At 37.6% G+C, this 19,754-nt stretch overlaps 1 protein-coding gene across 1 annotated transcript in view; it reads left to right on the top strand.

The window, feature by feature from the left end:
* The window catches only part of enpp1 (ectonucleotide pyrophosphatase/phosphodiesterase 1), a 30,328-nt gene extending 11,717 nt beyond the window's left edge, over window positions 1-18,611 (top strand). Inside the window, exons 6-23 of the mRNA XM_041975920.1 lie at window positions 1,675-1,794; window positions 2,645-2,754; window positions 2,854-2,919; window positions 3,005-3,077; window positions 3,732-3,840; window positions 4,719-4,850; window positions 4,953-4,984; window positions 5,123-5,250; window positions 7,284-7,353; window positions 8,202-8,289; window positions 9,852-10,036; window positions 10,985-11,024; window positions 11,115-11,266; window positions 12,935-13,070; window positions 13,724-13,798; window positions 14,653-14,785; window positions 16,234-16,378; window positions 16,491-18,611. Coding sequence (XP_041831854.1) covers window positions 1,675-1,794; window positions 2,645-2,754; window positions 2,854-2,919; window positions 3,005-3,077; window positions 3,732-3,840; window positions 4,719-4,850; window positions 4,953-4,984; window positions 5,123-5,250; window positions 7,284-7,353; window positions 8,202-8,289; window positions 9,852-10,036; window positions 10,985-11,024; window positions 11,115-11,266; window positions 12,935-13,070; window positions 13,724-13,798; window positions 14,653-14,785; window positions 16,234-16,378; window positions 16,491-16,643 — 1,947 coding nt within the window. The 3' untranslated portion in view covers window positions 16,644-18,611. The remainder of the gene's footprint in view (window positions 1-1,674; window positions 1,795-2,644; window positions 2,755-2,853; window positions 2,920-3,004; window positions 3,078-3,731; window positions 3,841-4,718; window positions 4,851-4,952; window positions 4,985-5,122; window positions 5,251-7,283; window positions 7,354-8,201; window positions 8,290-9,851; window positions 10,037-10,984; window positions 11,025-11,114; window positions 11,267-12,934; window positions 13,071-13,723; window positions 13,799-14,652; window positions 14,786-16,233; window positions 16,379-16,490) is intronic.
* Window positions 18,612-19,754: the final 1,143 nt, after the last annotated feature.

The following is a 19,754-nucleotide window of genomic DNA, read 5'->3' as shown; positions in this document are numbered from 1 at the left end:
GGTGTCATCTCTGTGTGGAAGGGACATGTCCATTTAGATACCAGTACAGACTGCTCTGCATCAAACATGCAGACATGATTCTGCCGTGAAAATCGCTGCATGGGCTCAGGAACACTTTTAGAAATCATTGTCTGATCACAACACAGTGTGCCATCAACGAATGCAGGTCACATCTCCACCATGCAAGGATAAGTCATAAAAAGAAAAAAAACATTTCTGGATTATGTCGTGTTTATTTCTTGAGTCAGGAGATGTAAAAAAGATGATTGGGAGGTAAAAGGTCTCCTGACATCAGCCTGATAAATAATAATAAGGTTTATTACAAAAAGTCTTGCATCTAAAACAGATCTGCAGAATCTGTAAGGACTCCTAAGGCCAGTTATGAAAATCCCACTGACCGTCTGTATCAGCTCTTCTTATATAGAAACACAGACAAAGACTTCCTAAGTTCACTTCTGGACCAGTCATAAGGTTTGCATACAAGGGACAAATACCACTGTCTATGTATGAGTCATAAAATTCAACAGAAACCAGACCAGTACATCTGAATTGGGTCATTATGCCTATATGCTAAAGAGCAGACATTACAGATGTGAACACGGTCCAGAAACCATCTTCTGTGGACCACTGCAGATTTGAAGTGGACCAAGGAAAGATGGAAATCTATTCTCTGGTTAAACAACTTAAAATTTTTCATTTCTTTTGGAAATCAAGATGAGTGGACAAGAAACATTCAGCTTGCTCTCATTTTTTGGCTTAAAACCCTGCATCTCTGATAGCATGGCATTCATTAGTGCATATGGACCTAAAAACTGGAAAAGCAACATGAACACTGAAAGTTAAATACAGGTTTTAGGGAAACCTATGTTCCTTTTTCAGAGAAGGTAATATTTCGGTAACATAATGCTAAATTACATGCTGCATCTATTATAACAGCACTGCAGTCCGGGTGTTGGACCAGCATGCCAGCCATCTTGCTCCATTATAAAATGTTCTGTTTTTAATTTGTATTTTGCACACAATCCCACAAACACGCATTCTGCTGAATCTAGTTTATAGCATTTAGTTTGCAGAAATGACCATATGTGTAAATATTTTACGGATGATGCTGAAAGGAAATGCTTCTTTGGTGATAGTAAGAGAAAATCATTGGTCCAATTCCAATACTCTCTTTGCCTTACCCCTTATTTCTCAAAATCCATTAGATTTACTAAGCTCTCATATTTTAATGTAAAAAGAAATACAAGCTGAAAAGTATTTTTAATGACATCTGTCAAAATAAATTTTGTGTACAAATGAAAAGTAATAGAGATATAAAATAGTGTAACATTTGAAGTGAAAGTAGTATTGAATCTGCAGTGCTTAATCAAAGTTTAAATCTAAGTTTCAAGATTTTTCCCTGCAATTCACTCAGTATTTCTCAAGTTTCTGGACTATTGAGGCCTAATAGTTAACATATGAAAGAAAAAAAAACTCTAAACGGAGGGCCTTACAAAGTGGATTCCACCTCTGTTAGTTGAAAACAGACTGTAATTAAAATAAATTGCTCTGGTTACCAGCAACATTTATGTTAGAAAGATAGGAGAGAGGAGGAAATCATATGAGGTTCTTGCAGCTACAGTTTAAAAGCAGTTTACTGTGATTGTGTGTTTATTTTACCTCTGACTTCCACAGGGTCTTTATCCCGAGTCTCATGGGATCGTGGACAACAAGATGTATGATGTGACCACCAACACTTTTTTCAGCTTGAAAACTGAGGAGAAACTTAGCCCAAAGTGGTACCAAGGAGAACCAGTAAGTGGGTCTGTTGGGGTTTTTGTTTGGTGGAAATTCAGTCCAGTAAATATTAGTTTTATTAAGGTCAAAAGTCACATTTGATAAAGAAATTTGGAACAATGTAAGAGAGATTTGGCAAGGCCCCAAACTGTTAGATTAAGCAAGACTTTTGAAACATTTCCTCCACACATCTGAGAGTGTGAGCCACTGTCTTACGACAGTATAACCACCATGAATAATGGAAAACCTAACATGATTCAGAAGAAGACACATGTCTTGTGTAAGAGTTGTGAAGTGTTGCGCTCAGGTCATGCTATAATTTGCTTTCCAAGTTATGAGCTTCTTGATATAATTATGGATTCAGCTCGTGCTAAATGACAGCTTGTGGGGGCTGCAAGCTGTGCTTGCCTGTGTGCTTTGTGGTTTCCGTTTAAACAGGGGGCCTCTTAAATCTCATTCCTGTTCTGCACGACAAGCTGCTCCTCTTGAACGTCCACCACACAGCAGCCATAAGACTTTCCAAGAAGGGAAGGAGGGATGGATGACCCCTGTTAAGCTATTTACTGTGCAGGACAAAAAATGATTCTGTAATGACTTTGAAACCAATACAACTAAGTGCATCTGCTGAAACATGTTTATACCCGTGCTGCATAAATAAAACACTTCAGCCTGCAGACTGGTCTGATAGATATTGATTTAAACTAAAGCAGGATGTGTTATTTCCATCACACCTGTCTCAACTGTGAGGGATTACACTGTACTAATGGACTAAACACTGTTGCTGTTAGTCTACAAAAGTTTATTCTGGGTTTAACATGAACCCTAATGACCTTACTCTTCTTTTCCATGCTGTTTCTCCACTCCTCAGGTCTGGATCACTGCCATGCGTCAGAAACTGAAAACAGGAACTTTCTTCTGGCCAGGCTCTGATGTGGCCATCAATGGCACCTACCCAAACTTCTACAAGCTATTTAATAAGTAAGAGCAATGCCATTTTGGTTTGTACGCTTTTAATTCAGCTTTGTGGACCAACGCTTTGTTCTGTATTAATAAATTTTACGCTTACTTTATGTGCAGGAGTGTCTCGTTTCAGACAAGAGTGTCAACAGTGCTTGAGTGGCTCAGTTTACCTCAGGGAGAAAGGTACAACCATTTTGTGACGACACTTGCTGAAATGGCTTTAAGAAATTATGAAAATCACACTCGACTTCTTTGTTTTTGCGTTTAGACCTGACTTTTACACCTTGTACTTGGATGAACCGGACACTTCAGGACATCGTTATGGCCCAGGAAGTCAACAGGTCAGTTATTGACTAAACCTGCAACTGTCAGCGAGTTTTTATTTAACCAAAATAAATAATCTGTATAGAGTTTGCGTGTTCCACGTGTATGCATCCAAAAACATTAAAATTGGGTTAATTACATTAAGGGGTCACTCTAAATTCTCCCTAGGAGTGAGTGTGAGTGGTTGTTTGTCTCAGTGTTGGCCCTGCGATATACTGGCGGCTTGTCCAGGATGTACCTGCCTCTGCTAAGTGTTGGTAAAGGCTCCATTCGCAGCTTCCATTCAACCTTAAATTGGACTAAGCAGTATAGAAAATGAATGAATGATCAAATTTACAACAAAAAACTGTCCAATCCAATTTAGTGTCATCCAGTCATAATAGATCTTTTAATCTTTTTTGTTTGTTTTTGATATAGCATTTCTGTTTTATTTTATGTGATGTTTATATATATGTAATCTTTTTCTAAGTGTGCAGTGGTATAGTCAATGTTATGAATTGATGCCTGTCTGGCCAGGAGACATAAAAGAGATTTTAGATCGAAAGAGTTTGATCTCCTGCTCAAGTAAAGGTTAGATAAATGAATCTGTAATAAGTTGTTGTAGTGACTGTATGGCAGAACTAGTGTTATTTTCCAGCCAATAAGATGTTAAACAGCTGTTTTTCTTTCAGGTGGCTGAAGCTTTGACAAATGTTGACAGGCATCTGGGCAAATTGATGGATGGTCTTACAACAAAAAAACTGCACAAGTGTGTCAACCTAGTTATCGTATCTGACCATGGTGAGAAACCTGCACAGTGTCCTCGCAGCTAAGTAACAGCTTACAGAGCATGGACTCAGCTGGATTGAAATGGCGTTAAATATTAGCTAGTTTATTGGGTGGGATTGCATTACAATTTTTTTATTTTTGTGCTTTTCTGTGTCTCAAATTTCAGATTTAATTTGAAGTGGTGCATTACTTAAATCATTATTATCTGAAGTGTTTCAGTGGCTTAGTGTCAGCTTCAAATATTTACCTAAAAGTCATGGCACCTGTTGTAGGGAGTTACAGGCCTGTGTCAGCACTTAAAAATAAACCTGAAATGTGACAGTTTACTGAGAAAATCTGCTCTCAGTAGCACATAAGGAAGTTATTTCTTTCTTCTTTTTTTTTTTAACTGGATATCTGAGGACCATATGTTTTGCCTTGTAATTATATTAAAGATCTATGTGTTGGAGTAAATGTGGTCCAGGGAGATGCCCAGCCATCCTCATCAAAGACACAACTTCTAAGAGAGGATTTGAAGTTTAACATACTATAGTAGTTATTAGTCTGCAGTCTATTAGTGAAGCACAAGAACCAAGAAAGATTCAGTGGGTTCACATGTCACACCCAAAACACTGTCAACAGATGTCACACTGTTAATGTAAGTCTGCAAATCCTATTCTGGGAATCCTGAGGGGTCGTGCAGGCATGTTAAGGTTAAACATCAGTATGGGACATAATGTGAAACCTGAGATTTCATTCAGTTGTGTGTTTTTTTTAACATCATGAGAATAACAGAAGAATTCCAATATGATCTACTCAGAGGCCTCAACATACTTTCCTACATTATTGCAAATTGTTTGGTTTCCTGGTAACACGTGTGTTTTCTTTTTTTTTTTTTTTGCTTTCAACAGGCATGGAGGAGGCTTCATGTGAAAGGGCGGTGTTTGTGTCATCTTACCAGCAACACACATCTGACTTTACTGTCATTCAAGGTCCAGCTGCTCGCATCAGACCAACGCGCCTCCCCCAGGATTACTTCTCCTGTAGGTTCCTGTTTACAACACCCTCCATCCTTTCCTCCCATCTTTGCAACCTGTGGGTTTGCTTTAAATCAGGCTGACCTTGTCCTTTATTTCTTCCCTCAGTTGACTATGAAGGCCTGATGAAGAACCTGTCGGTATGCGAAATATTCCAAGTCTGTCTTTTGTATTGACAAGAAGAATGAGAAAATTATATGCTTGCATGGCTTCTTGACAAACAATCCCATTTTCCCTCTGCTGTGTGTTGATTGTCCTTGTCTGTGCCTGTTCTGAAGTGCAGGACCTCCGACCAGCCAATGAGGCCGTACCTCAAAGAAAACCTCCCCAAGAGGTTGCACTTTGCATACAACAAGCGCATAGAGAGAGGCCACCTTTATATGAAGGCAGGCTGGCAGGCAGCATTGTAAGTCCCTCATCAGTCCTTTCTGCTTTAAATTAATTAAGAGGTTCTTTTCATGTGAGCATGAGTAGATCCTGAAAAATGAAAAGCCATGTCAACCCTTCCTCTAGATACTGTATGTCAGAACTCCAGTATAGAGAACAATGTCAAATAAGTCTATAAACTACATGTTTCTGGGGCTCTGACTTTTTTGGACTATAGAGAAGGTCAGGCCGGAAGTCCTTTAACACTATCTCCAGACGGTTTGTTGTAGCATAAAAAAACTGCAGAAAAAGCTCAAATTTAGTTCAACTAGGCTGACTCAGGTAATAATTGATAAAACAAAACATTTTTTTCATTTTCTACAAGTACTATGAACCAGTGATTGTGTGTCCTTAGAGCACAGGTATCAAACTCTTGTCCTCGAGGCCTGCTGTCCTGCAGGTGTTTGCGGTTTCTGTGCTGCAGCACACCTGACTGAAATGAATGAGTCCATTGTAAAGACGTTGACAAGAAGCTATTTGACCCATTTGATTTAAATCAGGTGTGCTGGAGCAAGGAAACAACAAAAACCTGCAAGATAACGACCCATAAGGACCCAGAGTTTGTAACCATTGCCTTATATCATGGAGCACAAATAAATAATCTGGACTGCCAAAGGTGGCAAAATTTATGCTTTTATGCATCTGATACTGAGAGCTGAGAATTATTATAATGTACAGTCATGAAGAAGTAAATTACACATAATAAAATCTTCTGGTCCTTATTGCATGTGTGTATTAAAGTGATAAAAACTAAGCTGTAAGGAAGGGGTGTCTCGAGTCAGTCCTGCAGGTTTTGGATGTTTCCTGCAGCAGCACACCTGAATCAGATTAATGGATCTTTAATGGGCTTGGGCAGCATTTGACAACAAGCTGTTGAGTCATTTGATTTTGGCCAGGTGTGTTGGATCAGGGAAACATCTAAAACATGCAGGACAGTGGCCCTTGATGACGGGAGCTGGGCATCTCTGTTGTAAGGTGTATTTATTTAGACTGAACTTGAACATTTTATCATGCAAATTGAGGCCGGTTGAGTATGAGATGTAGTTTTGTTTTTCTTTTTTTGTTGTTGTTGTTGTTGTTTTAGGGGATTTTTTTGCATTCTTTCAAAGCATGCATGATTTGACCTTGTGGTGGCCTTTCTTGCAAATCCATTCCAGGATCCATTTCGATTACTAAATAATCATTCTTGTAGTAGAATGATGAAAATTATCTAGAGATGCTCTTATAACCCCGTCCCAGATTGATGGGCAGCAACAGTTGTCTCACTGGGATCATCACTGACACCTGAATGCTTTTATAAAGGTGTTCACACCTGATGATGATCAGTTAATGAAGTGCATTTAATTAGCAGCACCTGTCTGCTCCCTACGCTCATAAACCTTAAGGAGATGGACTATTTCGGCCCATCTGTTACATATTTGAAAAACCAAAAGAGTGGTGTTTATTTTGATTTCAAGAATTTATAAAAACTAATACTGTTCACATAGTACGAGGGACACGGTAAGAAGCAGGTGTGATTTTAACTAAGTTTACTTTACAGACACATTAGACTGTGTTTTGACCAAACAGCAGCACTTTAATACCAACTCAGAAGGAGTTCAGACATTTAATGTGGAATCACTGAAGGTGTCATGGAAACAAGTTCAAACAAAGGCAAACAAAGGTTGAAGTATTTACAGTAATTAGTGATAGCAATTCTGTTTAATGAATAAAGCATGCTGGAGAGGAGTTGTACGAATCTTTTGATGGGTAGCAACCATGTAATTATGGAAAATTGCTTCAGTCTGGAGAAATAAATCCAGCGACTCGACACACAATAAAGTGTACCCTGTAATATGGCTCTCCGGGTAATAGGATGAAGCTCCACTACAAAATAAGATCAAAACACACTTTAATAGCTATCGAAGTGTTTCAGTCTCTTGTGCTACTTGTTACTAGATATTTTCAAGGTTTTTTTTTTGTTGTTGTTGTTTGTTTTTTCTCAAATAAAATATTTGTATTTTGTCTCCTCAGGAACCCAGAGGAAGTCAAGTACTGCAGAGGTGGATTCCATGGCTCAGATAATGTCTTCACCAACATGCAGGTAAGAGGAAGGAAGGATGTGTGTTTTTCTCAGTGAAGATAAACTTATATCACTGTGCCACAGGTTTAGAAGTAAAACGGGAAGCTGTGTTTGTTAACATTGATAAATAAAGAAATTACAGAGAAGCAGAAACACTTGACAAAAACAGAAACTCTGTAGCTCTGAAATGTTCTGAACTACCATAATTAAACTTGTAATGGGGAATTTTCTTCGCCTCCATACAGTCATCACAGCGCAGTATGTCAGAGTTTGTTTCCAGACTGAAATTAGACCTGGTATAATTAGCTTGCTGGCTATTCTATAAACAGGGGCAGTCAAAGTGGGCTTAACATAGACAGTTTACCCACCTAAAAATATCTCTGACAAACAAACAATCTGTCTAGAATAAAAAGCTATAATATCACACTGCTTTGGCCCAATATGACCCAATTATGGTATGGAGTGTGGTATGGAGTGTTCCACATTTTGTTTTATTAAATTATATTTTCTTATAATCTTATTAATTCTTGATATGCTTAATTAAATATGTAAATACTGTAATAAATGTGATTTTTCTGTGTTTTCAAAATGTGATTGTCCCTATTCATGTGTATAGATAATAATCTCTAGAACAAAACAGATTTTTTTTTATCATGGAAACAGCTTGGCTCTCTATATGATGGACTTGCAATGAGTTAAACTTGTTGAATCAACCATCATTTGATGGTCCTGATCTCTGTATTTTGCAGGATTCTCACCACAACAGTGCAGTTGCATGAAACTAAAGCTCCTTAACATCCTTTTTATTTGATGTGTCTGGAAAGAAAATATTGAAAATCTGCACCTTTTCTGTTTAATTTTTTATTTAGGCAATCTTCATTGGCTATGGAGCAGGATTTAAAGATAAAACAGTTGTACCCCCCTTTGAAAACATTGAGATATATAACCTCATATGTGGTAAGTCATTATATTCACTTCATCCTCCTGTATCTCTAAATTCATCATGATTCAGCACTTATTTGGTGTTTTATAAAGCAGAGTTTAACAGTTTTTTTTCGCTTAAGCCACAAAGAACACCTCATTACAGTAAACTTTTATGTAGCAGGTCATACTTTGTCATAACATTAGATCTCAGATGACCAACATGACATCACATATTACACCCTGACATTATTAGTTAAACAAAAATTAAACCAAAAAGAAGAAGTCATTTGTGAAAAACTGAGCATGACCATGATTCAGTAGGTAAATTAACAATAATTTAAAGTAATATTTTGTACTGCATGCCATTTTCAGTCTCTTACATTGTTGTGGAGGAATTTTGGCCCACTCTTCTTTACAATGTTCTGGTCATTTGGGTTTGCAGACATTTTTTATGCACAGCTCTCCACCACAGCTCTTGACATTTGTAATGAGGTGATTTATACAGAAATGCTGTCTTTGCTTTTTATATATGAACATTATGGACAACTACTGTAGCACCACTTGATTCTTTTCATTCTTTTTCAGTGTTATTTTTTCTTATTTCACTCCCAGATTTGCTTCGTCTACATTATTTTACTGAAAGTATAAGTTGAATATGGTGTTTTCCCAACTTTGTTTTTATCAAAGAATGCATCTAAAATTGTTAAGTTTATCACCAAAGATAAACACAGTCCACGTGCAAGACATAGTACAATTGTTGAGCTAAATTTTACTTTCTTTTTTCACTCCAGCTTTGATGGCTTTGTAAGCCATTGTTCATTTCAGTTATGAAAACAACTGCTTTACTATATAAGATACATCAAGACAGTTGACACAGTTAGGACAGGAAACAGATGTGCTTCTCTGAATTTCAGTTTGCTGTTCTGTATCCAAGATGAACAGCGGGAGCAAAAGGCAACCACACCAACCAGACTATGGGTGGGGGGGTGGGGGGGACAACAGTTTGCATGAGTAACTGCATGAAATGGCAGGTTTAGTACAATACACTGTAAACCCGTTTTTTTTTGTTTTAGATACAGTCAGAATGAAAACAGGCACATATGAAATTACATAAAAAAAAAAACATCTGGCATTTAAGCCACTTCCACATTTACAACAAACAGATGCTACTTGTTCCTCTTAAGATGATTCATTTAGCTAGTGTGGTTTAATTATGGACTTTATCTTTTATGCTGTTTTCCATGTAAGATTCTGTTTCCCTATTTCTGTAAACATTTGCTAGTGGCAGGTAGCTCTCTACAATTAATTGTTAACATTGATAAATTAGTTTAGATGTAGACGTAGAACTGGTGTTAGTGTATTTTACTTGCCATCTGTGACACTGTAGACAGTCTGTTGCTTTATCTTCCGCCATGGTTTTTCCACAGAATACATGATTTTAAATGTCAGCAGTAAAGATTTATGCAGTGACGATATCTTAAAACTTGATCTTTTTTTTTTTTCCCCATGTACTGATCTTTATTCTGTGCATGCTGACGTTACTGTACTTTGTCAAGTACAGTATGTGATGTCTTCTTCTCTCTTTTGTCCACCAGATCTGCTCGGTATTCGTCCAGCTCCAAACAATGGGACCCATGGGAGTCTAAACCATCTCCTGAGGCATCCCACCCACCTACCTGTACACCCAGCACAGCTCTCCCATGACACCCACTGTGATGCCACTGACCCCATCCCCTCAGACCGCCTACATTGCAGCTGTTCATCCCAAACCAGTGATATGGTACGTTCTGACCAGACTGTGTTTTGCCTATGTGGATTCCAAGGTAAGCTGAAGAAGCAGTTGGATGGGTTGTCTTTACATTTAGGTTTGTCTTACATGGAAAATGGAGGGTTTTTTTCTTTTTTGTCGATATTTGACATCTTCAGATTTTACTTTCAGTCTAAGTACTGTAATGGAAAATTTACACATAACCCTTATATTCTGTAGACTACACTTTGCATTGTTAAAGCTTGGCTTATGTTTTACTCAGGGAGGAGAATGACTGTGTACCCAGATAAGGATTTAGTGAGCTCCCCTTCCCCCTTTCCTTTCTTCCTTGTACCAGGCCATGAGGGGTTTACCACAATGACCTTCGACCTCGCTATATTAACCAAGCACACATGTACCTCCCCAGACTCGTGCAGCCAAAGCTTCTTTGACTGTGTGACTCTCATTGCTGATCAGCTCTTAATTAAATACTTTGTTTGATTCTCACTTAGTGTGTGATCTTTGATAAATAAATTCCACTACAGTACACAAAGATTTTAGCATTTGAGGTTCTCGGAAAACTAGGTGGGTTATTTTAACAGCGCTAAAATAAAGTGTTACTTTTTTTAGTTATGGGTAATCTAACAACACTTGCTGCCAGTAAAATACTGCACATTATCATAATTAAGCACAGATTAAGTTGTATTTATCTGATCAGGGGCTTAGGGGGCAAAACCTCATAAGTAATAATGATTGACTGAACTTGCCCAACACTGGTAACCATAAACATTAAACATGCAACATTTAGCATGTTTTTCTTGGCGTGCTCTGCTGAGACCAAAGTAAGTTCTTTAGATCTTTCAAATTTTTAGCATATTAAAAAAATGGTTCAGACCTTATTGTTATTCACAACCTTCCTACTAGCCTCAACTCATTATATAACAAAGCGAGTGGTAAAAATGGTGTGTATTTATCTTTCAGGAGACAGATATGAACAGACAGCTCATAACAACTAATTTAAGTAAGTACTGTTTAATTAATCTTCGCATTCATGATGACTTTTGGAGATATTTTACCATGACCTCATGCATCTTCTCTTTTGGTATTCAAGCCAGTTTACGACGCATCCACCAACCTTTTGGCACGCCTGGAGTTGTCCAATCAGACGCCTCTTTCTGTCTGCTGCACCACTCCGACTACATCAATGGATACAGCAAAGACCGCCTCATGCCCCTCTGGGTGTCGTACACCATCCAGCCTCTGGTGAGCTTGCTGAATGGAGCTGTCTTTCATCTCTAAACTTAGCCAGTTGAGTTGAGGTTGTCCCAGCTATATTTTCTCTGTGGTTATGGTTTGGCAGCGTACTAGAATAGGTTGTTTAGCATCTGAATTTCTCCTCTAAGCAGCTGTTACTCATCGTCTCTGTTCTTGTTGGCTTAAGCATCTCTTGTCTTTCTCACTATGTGGTTGAGCTTTGTTGTAAATCATGACCTCATGCAGAGTGATGCATTCCAGGATAGAGTTTACACTGTTGTTTTATCAAGTCTGAATGATAGAGCGAATGAAGACATGTAATCCAAATACAGCACAGGCTGTATAGCCTGCATTATATTGTCTTTATTAATTCTTGCTCAGCAGGATGACTTTTTTCATATTTACTGAATCAGTAATAGATGATGATGCCTTTTATACTATTTGCAAGATATTACTTACCTGATTAAAGGATACCAGTAAAATGAGGAGTCATCTGTGACTTCTACAGTGGTCACTAACCTGCATGTATATGACCGCACCCTCTGCAGGGAGGGGCTTTGGAGATAGAGCTGAAGCACAGCAGAGAGGGAGTGGGACAGGTCTACAAACTTAGTCCACTTTCAGTATTTTTCTACATTTAATACAGGACAAAATAACACTTTATCTTACCAGAGTATTACTTTCAAATATTTTTTTTTCCTGGAAATAGCATTGCTATGAAATTAAAATTAAACCTCAAGTGTATTACAGGTAAACGTTAATTTGCTTCACATTTCTTGTAGGAGTCAAATTTCTTAACTAATTTCTGATTTTTCTGATTTGGATCTGTGCTGTATTACGCATGTTAACATCAAATACAGCACAGGGTGTTTAAAAAAGGTAAACACACAAGAAAACTATTTCTTACTGAACAAGTTATGTTATTAATCCAGAAAAAACAGAAAAACTCAAATGTTTTGTGTTTAAAATAATCGAATTCAAACAGAAAAAATATAAAAATTTAGCTTTTTTTTTCTTTTTTTTTTCCTCAAATGAAGGGAATATGTCTCCATTCTCACCACCTCTGGAGTTGGTAATGCCTGGTTTACAGAACATGTGACAGTGTTTATCATTATTGATTCTCATGTTCTTTTTTAAGTTTGAAAATACAATCAATAGTGAGAAGCTGCAGAGTTATATGTACTGTTAATGAATACCATAGATGTGAAACAGTGAGAGAAACCTTTTCTTCATTGGGTACTTTATATTTTTAAAACTTGAAGTCTGTTTTTTATCCTTTTGAATTAATCATTAAAAACTCTTAAGTTTTTAATAATACACAATTTTACTTAAGTCTTTCCTCAATGCAGACTTGACAGTCTGGAATAAGTATGTCTTCTTATGTGAAGTGTTTTCCCATCCATAAGCAAATGTTAACATGAATTTGAATGTTTTATTTCAATTGAACCACAGTCCTGACTGACACCATATAGGCATATCTTCCTCTGTGACAGTAGGTTGTGAAGGGTTTTTTTTTTTTTTTTTGGGAGGCACTACAAACACAATCAGTGCAATGCCCTCGCTGACCTACATACATAAGTAAAGCAAAACCAAGCCAAGTTTTCTTACACAATACTCGGAGTGTTGGCCTGGACTCCTGTTTCACACTGTCCACCACTGACTGATCTCCTTCCTCAGACCAGAATGCAACCCCTGAATCCAGACTTGGAGGAGTGTGTTCGTGCTGATGTACGTGTCCCACCTTCTGCCAGCCAGCTGTGTCTGCGCTACAGAGACAACCCCGTTCTGACCCATGGCCTGCTGCACCCCCCCTGTGAGTGTGTGACTGTTTATGTGCTCATTGTGGGAGGTCACATCTTATCATTCCCACCCAGGCTTTAAATTCAAGTTATTTGTCCACTTTGCAACTTTTTAGGGCTACAAGAGAGAGGAGAATCAGTTTATTTTGGTTGTATGTTGTTTTGGCTTCAAGTGGCTTCAGTAACAGAAGTGAAAAAGTAAGGTGAATCCTTTCCAACAGCTGTGTACGAGAAACCAACAAAACTTTAACTTTGTAATATCAAACCTTTTGTACTTTCTACCTTTCTTTGGTAGAAAATGCAGATAGACTATGATTTGTGCAGTTAAGTGATAGATTAATGAAATAGTTGATCAATTCTTTTAACTAATTAGAAGCAAAGGAGTCATTTAAGTTTAACAGAATAACGAATTGAATATCTGTGTGTTTACACACAGCTACGTTAACCATTTAAAGTCTAATGTGTCATGTTTGATGGACATATTTTCTGAGACCTCTTGAATTACAATGTGGTAAAAACGTTGCTTGAAAGCCTATTTTAAATAATTTGATGTCTTCTGCCCCCTGGTGGATACAGTTTGAACTAAAATAATTCCAATAGCAAATGTTAATATACTGTACATATTTATTTATGTATTTGTTTGTTTCTTTTTTTGTTATCGCCACAGATCTGAATACCAGTGGTCCAGAGACAGACTCTCTACTCAGCAGCAACATGGTGCCAATGTTCCCAGCATTTAAAAGTGAGTCAGTGTTCATGCAGCAATGTTCTAAGTTTAACTCCTTGTGTAAAACACAATTAAAGGTTTTCAGTCAAGGGAAATTTTCCAGAGTCGGCCTTCCTCCCATCCTTCTGTTTAGCTCACAAAAAGATTAAGGTTGGAGGCTAAGTTTTCTATAAGTTATTACATATCAAAACTTAACAAGCAGCAATTATTTATACATTTTGTTTAGACTGAACCTGGTTGTTCATAAATTGCATCAGAATTCATTTTTTGATTCACTTTGTTGTTTAATTCTGTCACTGATTTACTGGGAGTAGCGCCTTAACATGTAAATAAAAAATATTTCATTAATTTATTTTAAAGAATCCAAAAGTACAGTAGTTTGCATCTAATGGAGGCCTTAATGATAATCAGCTGACAAATGCTGCACCCTGGTGGTTCATCTCTCTCAGTGCAATGTCACATGCAGTGGGCATACAGTACACACCTAAAACACTAAATATAGTGATGTTATTATTCTTTAGATCAGAGTGTTATCTGCCAAAGTATAGAGCTATCGCCCACGTAAATTAAAAAGGGGACCTTATCACGTTATAACGTGATACAATTTGTGGTGAAAGTGGCATATAAACTGTATTCGTCATATAGAAACTGCACATGCAGTAGATCAGAAAAAAAGTCCAGTTTACCAAATGGGATTAACTTCTTCTTCATAGTAGGCTGAGACAGAGAGAGGCTGGACAATTATAGTGAAGGACACTGTGATAATGTTGGCCTTGAACCCTTAAACCGGATTTGGGTGGCAGCTTTTCCATAGTTATTTGTTGTAATGTACTGTTGCAGCATTAAAAACGTTGTTTGTGTTTCCTCAGATGTCTGGGACCATTTCCATTATTTTCTGCTTGTAAAATATTCATATCAGCTGAATGGAGTCAACATCATAAGTGGGCCAATATTTGATAAAGATTTTGATGGACATGTTGACCCACTGGGAAAATTGGCGGGGTAAGTCTGCTGCAAATTCCACCTGGATTTTTAATTTCTTAGTCTCTCTGTTCATTATTTAACTGCTAATTATCCAATTGTTTTATTAAAATGTCTGAAAATGACTAGTTCTGTATTAAAGCTCTTTAAAATTTAGTGGTAGCCTCATGGTTGCAGAGGTGGGCCTGGGTCTGGAAATCAAGGGTTCGAGTCCCTGGAATGCCATCAGAGGTGAAGCACTGTGGGCCCTTGAGAAAGGCCCTCAACCTCCCACAAATGCTCCCCGGGCATCAAAACATAGCAGCCCAATGTTCTCTAAAACATCTAGAGATGGGTTAAATGCAGAGTTGAATTTCCCAAATGAGATTAATAAAGTACATTTTTAAAAAATTTAAAAACTCTGACAATAAATTTTATTCCAGTAATTTTCCTTATGATAGTTCAGTATAGTAGGGCTTGTATATAAATGCAGGTACTAACCTTTAGTGCATTTGGAAAGTGTTTTCTGTGTATTTAATTGTACCTCTTTGTATTAGAGTATGTTGAATCATAGGTATAAAATGGAAAACACATTAAATTGAATTTCAGGGATGATTTTCCCTTCTGTAGAATTAATTTGTAAAAAAGACCAGGAAGATAATGAAATGTTTACAAAAAAATTTACACAGAATTTGGAAAAAGTCACAACTGTGTGCCAGCAGAGACTGACCCAGATAAACTGTCATGATTTAATACTTTCTGTCTTTAAACAGAAGGCAAATAAATTTTCTTTTTTTTCAGATTGTGGGAGCTTTTCATTTATTATCTAAATGGCTTTTCAGTTCTGCTTAATAAGCTTAAGGAATTAAACCATGTATTTGAAGATTAGTATGACGTCTTGTGGAGACCTGTACTTCCAAAGTTTAATGAACAGACACAGAATACCATTAAAACTGAGGGAAGTAAAATAACTTAATCTGAGTTAAAACAAACCTATTTATTTCTTGTGATATTGTGTCAATAGTTAAAGATAACTCCCTTTTTCTTTTTTTCTTAGGCCTAAACTCATCTCATTTAAACTCAAATTATTCAAAATTATTATTTATACAGTCACACTGGTTCGTTTTACACTCCTGCAAACACCATCTGGGCTCTAAAAAAATGTATTCTCTTTGTTCCCAAGCCAATGCGGTGGTTGTGGAATTTACTGAAGCACTGTTGGCTCAGTTTGGAAATGTCCACAGTAATTAAGATGTGGCTACATCGAGATTGAGCAATGTGCAAATGAGAAAGTGGTGACATTCTGTGGGTTGTCTAGTCAGTTTTAGTCAAGTAGCTCAAACCACATGTACTCAGCCTTGTAGAAGCAGATTAGTAGTGTTTTTGAGTGCTATAACCAGAAATAACAAGACTGAAGTTGTAGCCAATAATGCTTGACTTCTGCAGATGAATCTAGACTTTGTTAAACCTGTCAACACTGGTCTGTCCAGGAATGAAGCTCCCATCCCAACCCATTTCTATTTAATCCTGACGTCCTGCCAGAACTCAGACCTTAGCCCTCTTGACTGTGAGGGTCCACTTCAGGTGAGGTCTTTCATCCTGCCTCACAGACCGGACTACACAGAGGTCTGCGCTGTGAGTACCCCTGACTCATCATTTACACATTAGTTTCCTTCTGTGGAAACCTGCCAGCTGGCATTATGTTGGCATTTTAAACATGCCTCACGTTGTCTTTGTTTCTCTTCAGGCCTCGTCAGACCTGAGATTTGTGGAGGACTGGATGCAGTTTCACACTGCTCGAGTCCGAGACATTGAGCTCCTGACAGGACTCAGTTTCTACCACGACAGGTTATCAGTGGAGGAGACATTGCAGCTCAAGACATTTCTACACACTGAATAAAGTCAGAGACGTTGTCTCACAGAGGCTTGATTCCAAAAGACGGCCATGTTGGTCTGCAGGCCGTTGACCCAGTAACAGTGGGTTGACAAGTAATTAGAAAAGTTTCTTCTTGTCAGATCAAAATAATCCCAACTTGAAATTCCGTCCATTTCTTTTGTCTATTTGTTTGTTTATTTTAACAGCTGTTTGCTGTGTGTAAACTATGCAGTGATTGTGGAACATGTCAAGGAACTGGAGGATTTTATTTAAAAAGTTATTCCTTAAACATCAAAGTGAGACTAAATTAAAAACGGAAAGGAAACGTTTATCGATGGAGGGAGGATTCACGCCACAGATGAATTTGTTGGTCAGAATACCACCTCTGTCTGGATCTGGAAATTGTTGTCTTTGTTGATCTTTCCACACATCTGGGGAAACCGCCACAAATAACTTTTGTTCCTGACAAATATTGTATTTGTATTCTCATGTTTTCACCAGTGTTATTTTTGTATTTTGTATATTTGCCATGTCATTCAGTTTTTAGTGTGTGTTTGCATGGATGGATTATGAGCCGAGACACAGATGTGCAGCTTGATTTTTACGCTTTAATTTCACCCCATTGTGGTGTAAAAAAGGAGATAAAGGAGGGGTTGCTGTTTTCATTACCTTACAGTAAGTAGTTTATATCCAAAGATGCTGCTGGTTGCCTTCCTCACCCCTCATTGCCCAGCAACAAGATCAATGACTTCATGTTTAAGCCTGTTGTTTTGGGAAAGTGACACATTTTCAATTGACTGCAATTTACACCACAAGATGTCACCAAAGGCAACATACTGAACCTCATCAGCATAATTACAGGCAAGTTATTGAATCATTGTGTGAACTAAGAAAAAAAGAGATGTGCTAGTTGTAAAAAGGTGCTATTGCAGTTTGTTGCAAACATAAAAAACATTCTACTTAAAATTAGGTGATTAAACTTTAAATGAGGCATAATGCAGTTATTTATAATAACAAGTTAGCCTTTGTACCATGATTGGCCACCCAGTGCTTTACACAGGACACAGTCCCTCTTTTATACCACCATCACACACTGATGATAAATACAGGCAGGTTAGGGTTAAAAGTTTTAACAAGGCGTTTCTATAAAATGGGATCAAGGAGTTGGGAACAGAACCATCAAACTTTTCCTCAGTGACTGACCACTCTAACCTCTTATCTCCCGAGCCATAGCTTACCCCAATTTCTGTTTTTGTTGTTGTTTTTGCTCGTTACTGGAACTTTGTGGCGTAGTTCGGTAACTCTCAGGTGAAGCTGCTGATTGAAAACAGCAGCTGAGCTTTTGCTGCAGCTGAAAAGAGGTCGTCTGTGCCCAGAAAGCTCCTTCAGTAATCCATCCATGACTGTTTGTACAAATGTTAGCGTGTGTGTGTGTGCAGATATTATTTTGGGATCAACAGAGTCTGTTTAATCATTTTTTTTTTCCTTTTCACATTGATTCATTGGAAGTTTCTGTTATTTGATACACAATTTCTTCTCAGTACTGTAAGAGTTGCAGGTAAGAAAATACACAATTTAACGTATATAGAAAAAAACTTAAATTCTGGCTTTGTGGCTTGTTTTCTTAGTTTCTAAACCATTAACTGCACCAAATAGAGTTGCAGAAAACACGTCTTCACATTTTCTTACTCTTTAAGGGATTGTGTTAATTCGTCTTCACTGCAACACGGGGGAACATGTGCTGCTTATCATATTCAGTGTGTTGACGCACTGTACACCTGTTGATAGCTTAACTCGCTTTGTGGGCCTCTAAGTTCTCCCCACGTCCAAACTATTTTTAGTCAAAAGGTTAAAAAGGTTTCCACTTAGAGCTGAGATGAAGACACTTTTTTTTCTCTTTGATCTAAGAAAAAGAAAATCTAGATTGATGATGTAGAACTAACATGAACGGTTTTGTATTTTGCCTAAAATGATTAAAAAAGATGGCTTCTAGATTTTATATGAATATACTGTATATATATATATATATATATATATATATATACATATATATATATATACTCTAAGCCCTAAAGCTTGCCGTGGTTTTAAGGCTCTCGACTCGTGGCTTAAGAAAAGGAATGAAAGATGTTCTGTAACCAACTATCAGTTGCTCTGTGAGCGCCCCTGCAGATTAAAACCGTGCGTGAGAACACAAAAAGGAAGGAAGCAGAGCTCTACACGTTTCACCCAATGTACACAACCTGCCACTTCCTCACACCGAACCCTGTGCAGGTAGCCAGAAAAAAAGATTTTGCAGCTCTGCACCTCCTAACTTTGCAGTGGCCTAGTTCTCATGTTTCAAATTTGGCTTTCCTTATGATGCTGGTTTTAGATGAATGTAGTTATGCTCAATTGGTCTGACACATTAAGAGTTAGAAAATGCAGTACCTATTAAATATTTTGTAGTTACTGTTTGGTTCACTCGACACATCTTGTACACTTATGTCTTTGACAAATAAAGATTAGCTGAGATGTAAATTTAGTTTCTGTGAAGAACTTTGTAAAGAAGAGCTATGTAAATTCATTGGAAACCCACAGATTAGTTTATTACATAGACATAGAATTTTCTGCAAAGAATTTTGGGACTATTTGTGTAGGTTTGTAAGAGTTTGACAGAAGAAGGAAGTCAGTATCTTGGTCAGATTTTTTGCTATTTGAGTGATACCGGGACAGCTGCTGAGCTTTCACTGGAATTTGCTTGTAGTGATGTGTCTGGAAGATATGCAAGTCATTCAGGTCTTCCAGGAAGCCCTAATCTGGGTGGGGAATATATTCATAGTCTTATGACTGGTTTAGGTGTTCTCACACCACTCAGAAGCCGTATTTGGGTCTTAACGTAATCAGTCACTGCTGTGGTGGGCTGACATGGTCTTCAACTTCCTGTTCTCGGATATTAAGTCAGTCCCCACTAAACCACCTACAGTCTGAATGGTAGCATGGTAGAGTCATTTATGAAATTAGTGTGAATTTGTGCTGGTAATAATCTTTATCCCTGACTTCATGGCAATCACACAGACACATGACATGTTCGCTGTATTTTAACCCCCCTCTTCTAACACATTTAAGCATCTTTTCTTGTTTATATTTGGTTGG

Source organism: Melanotaenia boesemani, chromosome 22 (genome assembly GCF_017639745.1).
Source record: "Melanotaenia boesemani isolate fMelBoe1 chromosome 22, fMelBoe1.pri, whole genome shotgun sequence".
Lineage (NCBI taxonomy): Eukaryota > Metazoa > Chordata > Actinopteri > Atheriniformes > Melanotaeniidae > Melanotaenia > Melanotaenia boesemani.
The sequence above is the reverse complement of the archived record's forward strand: the minus strand, read 5'-3'. Positions and strand labels throughout refer to the sequence as shown.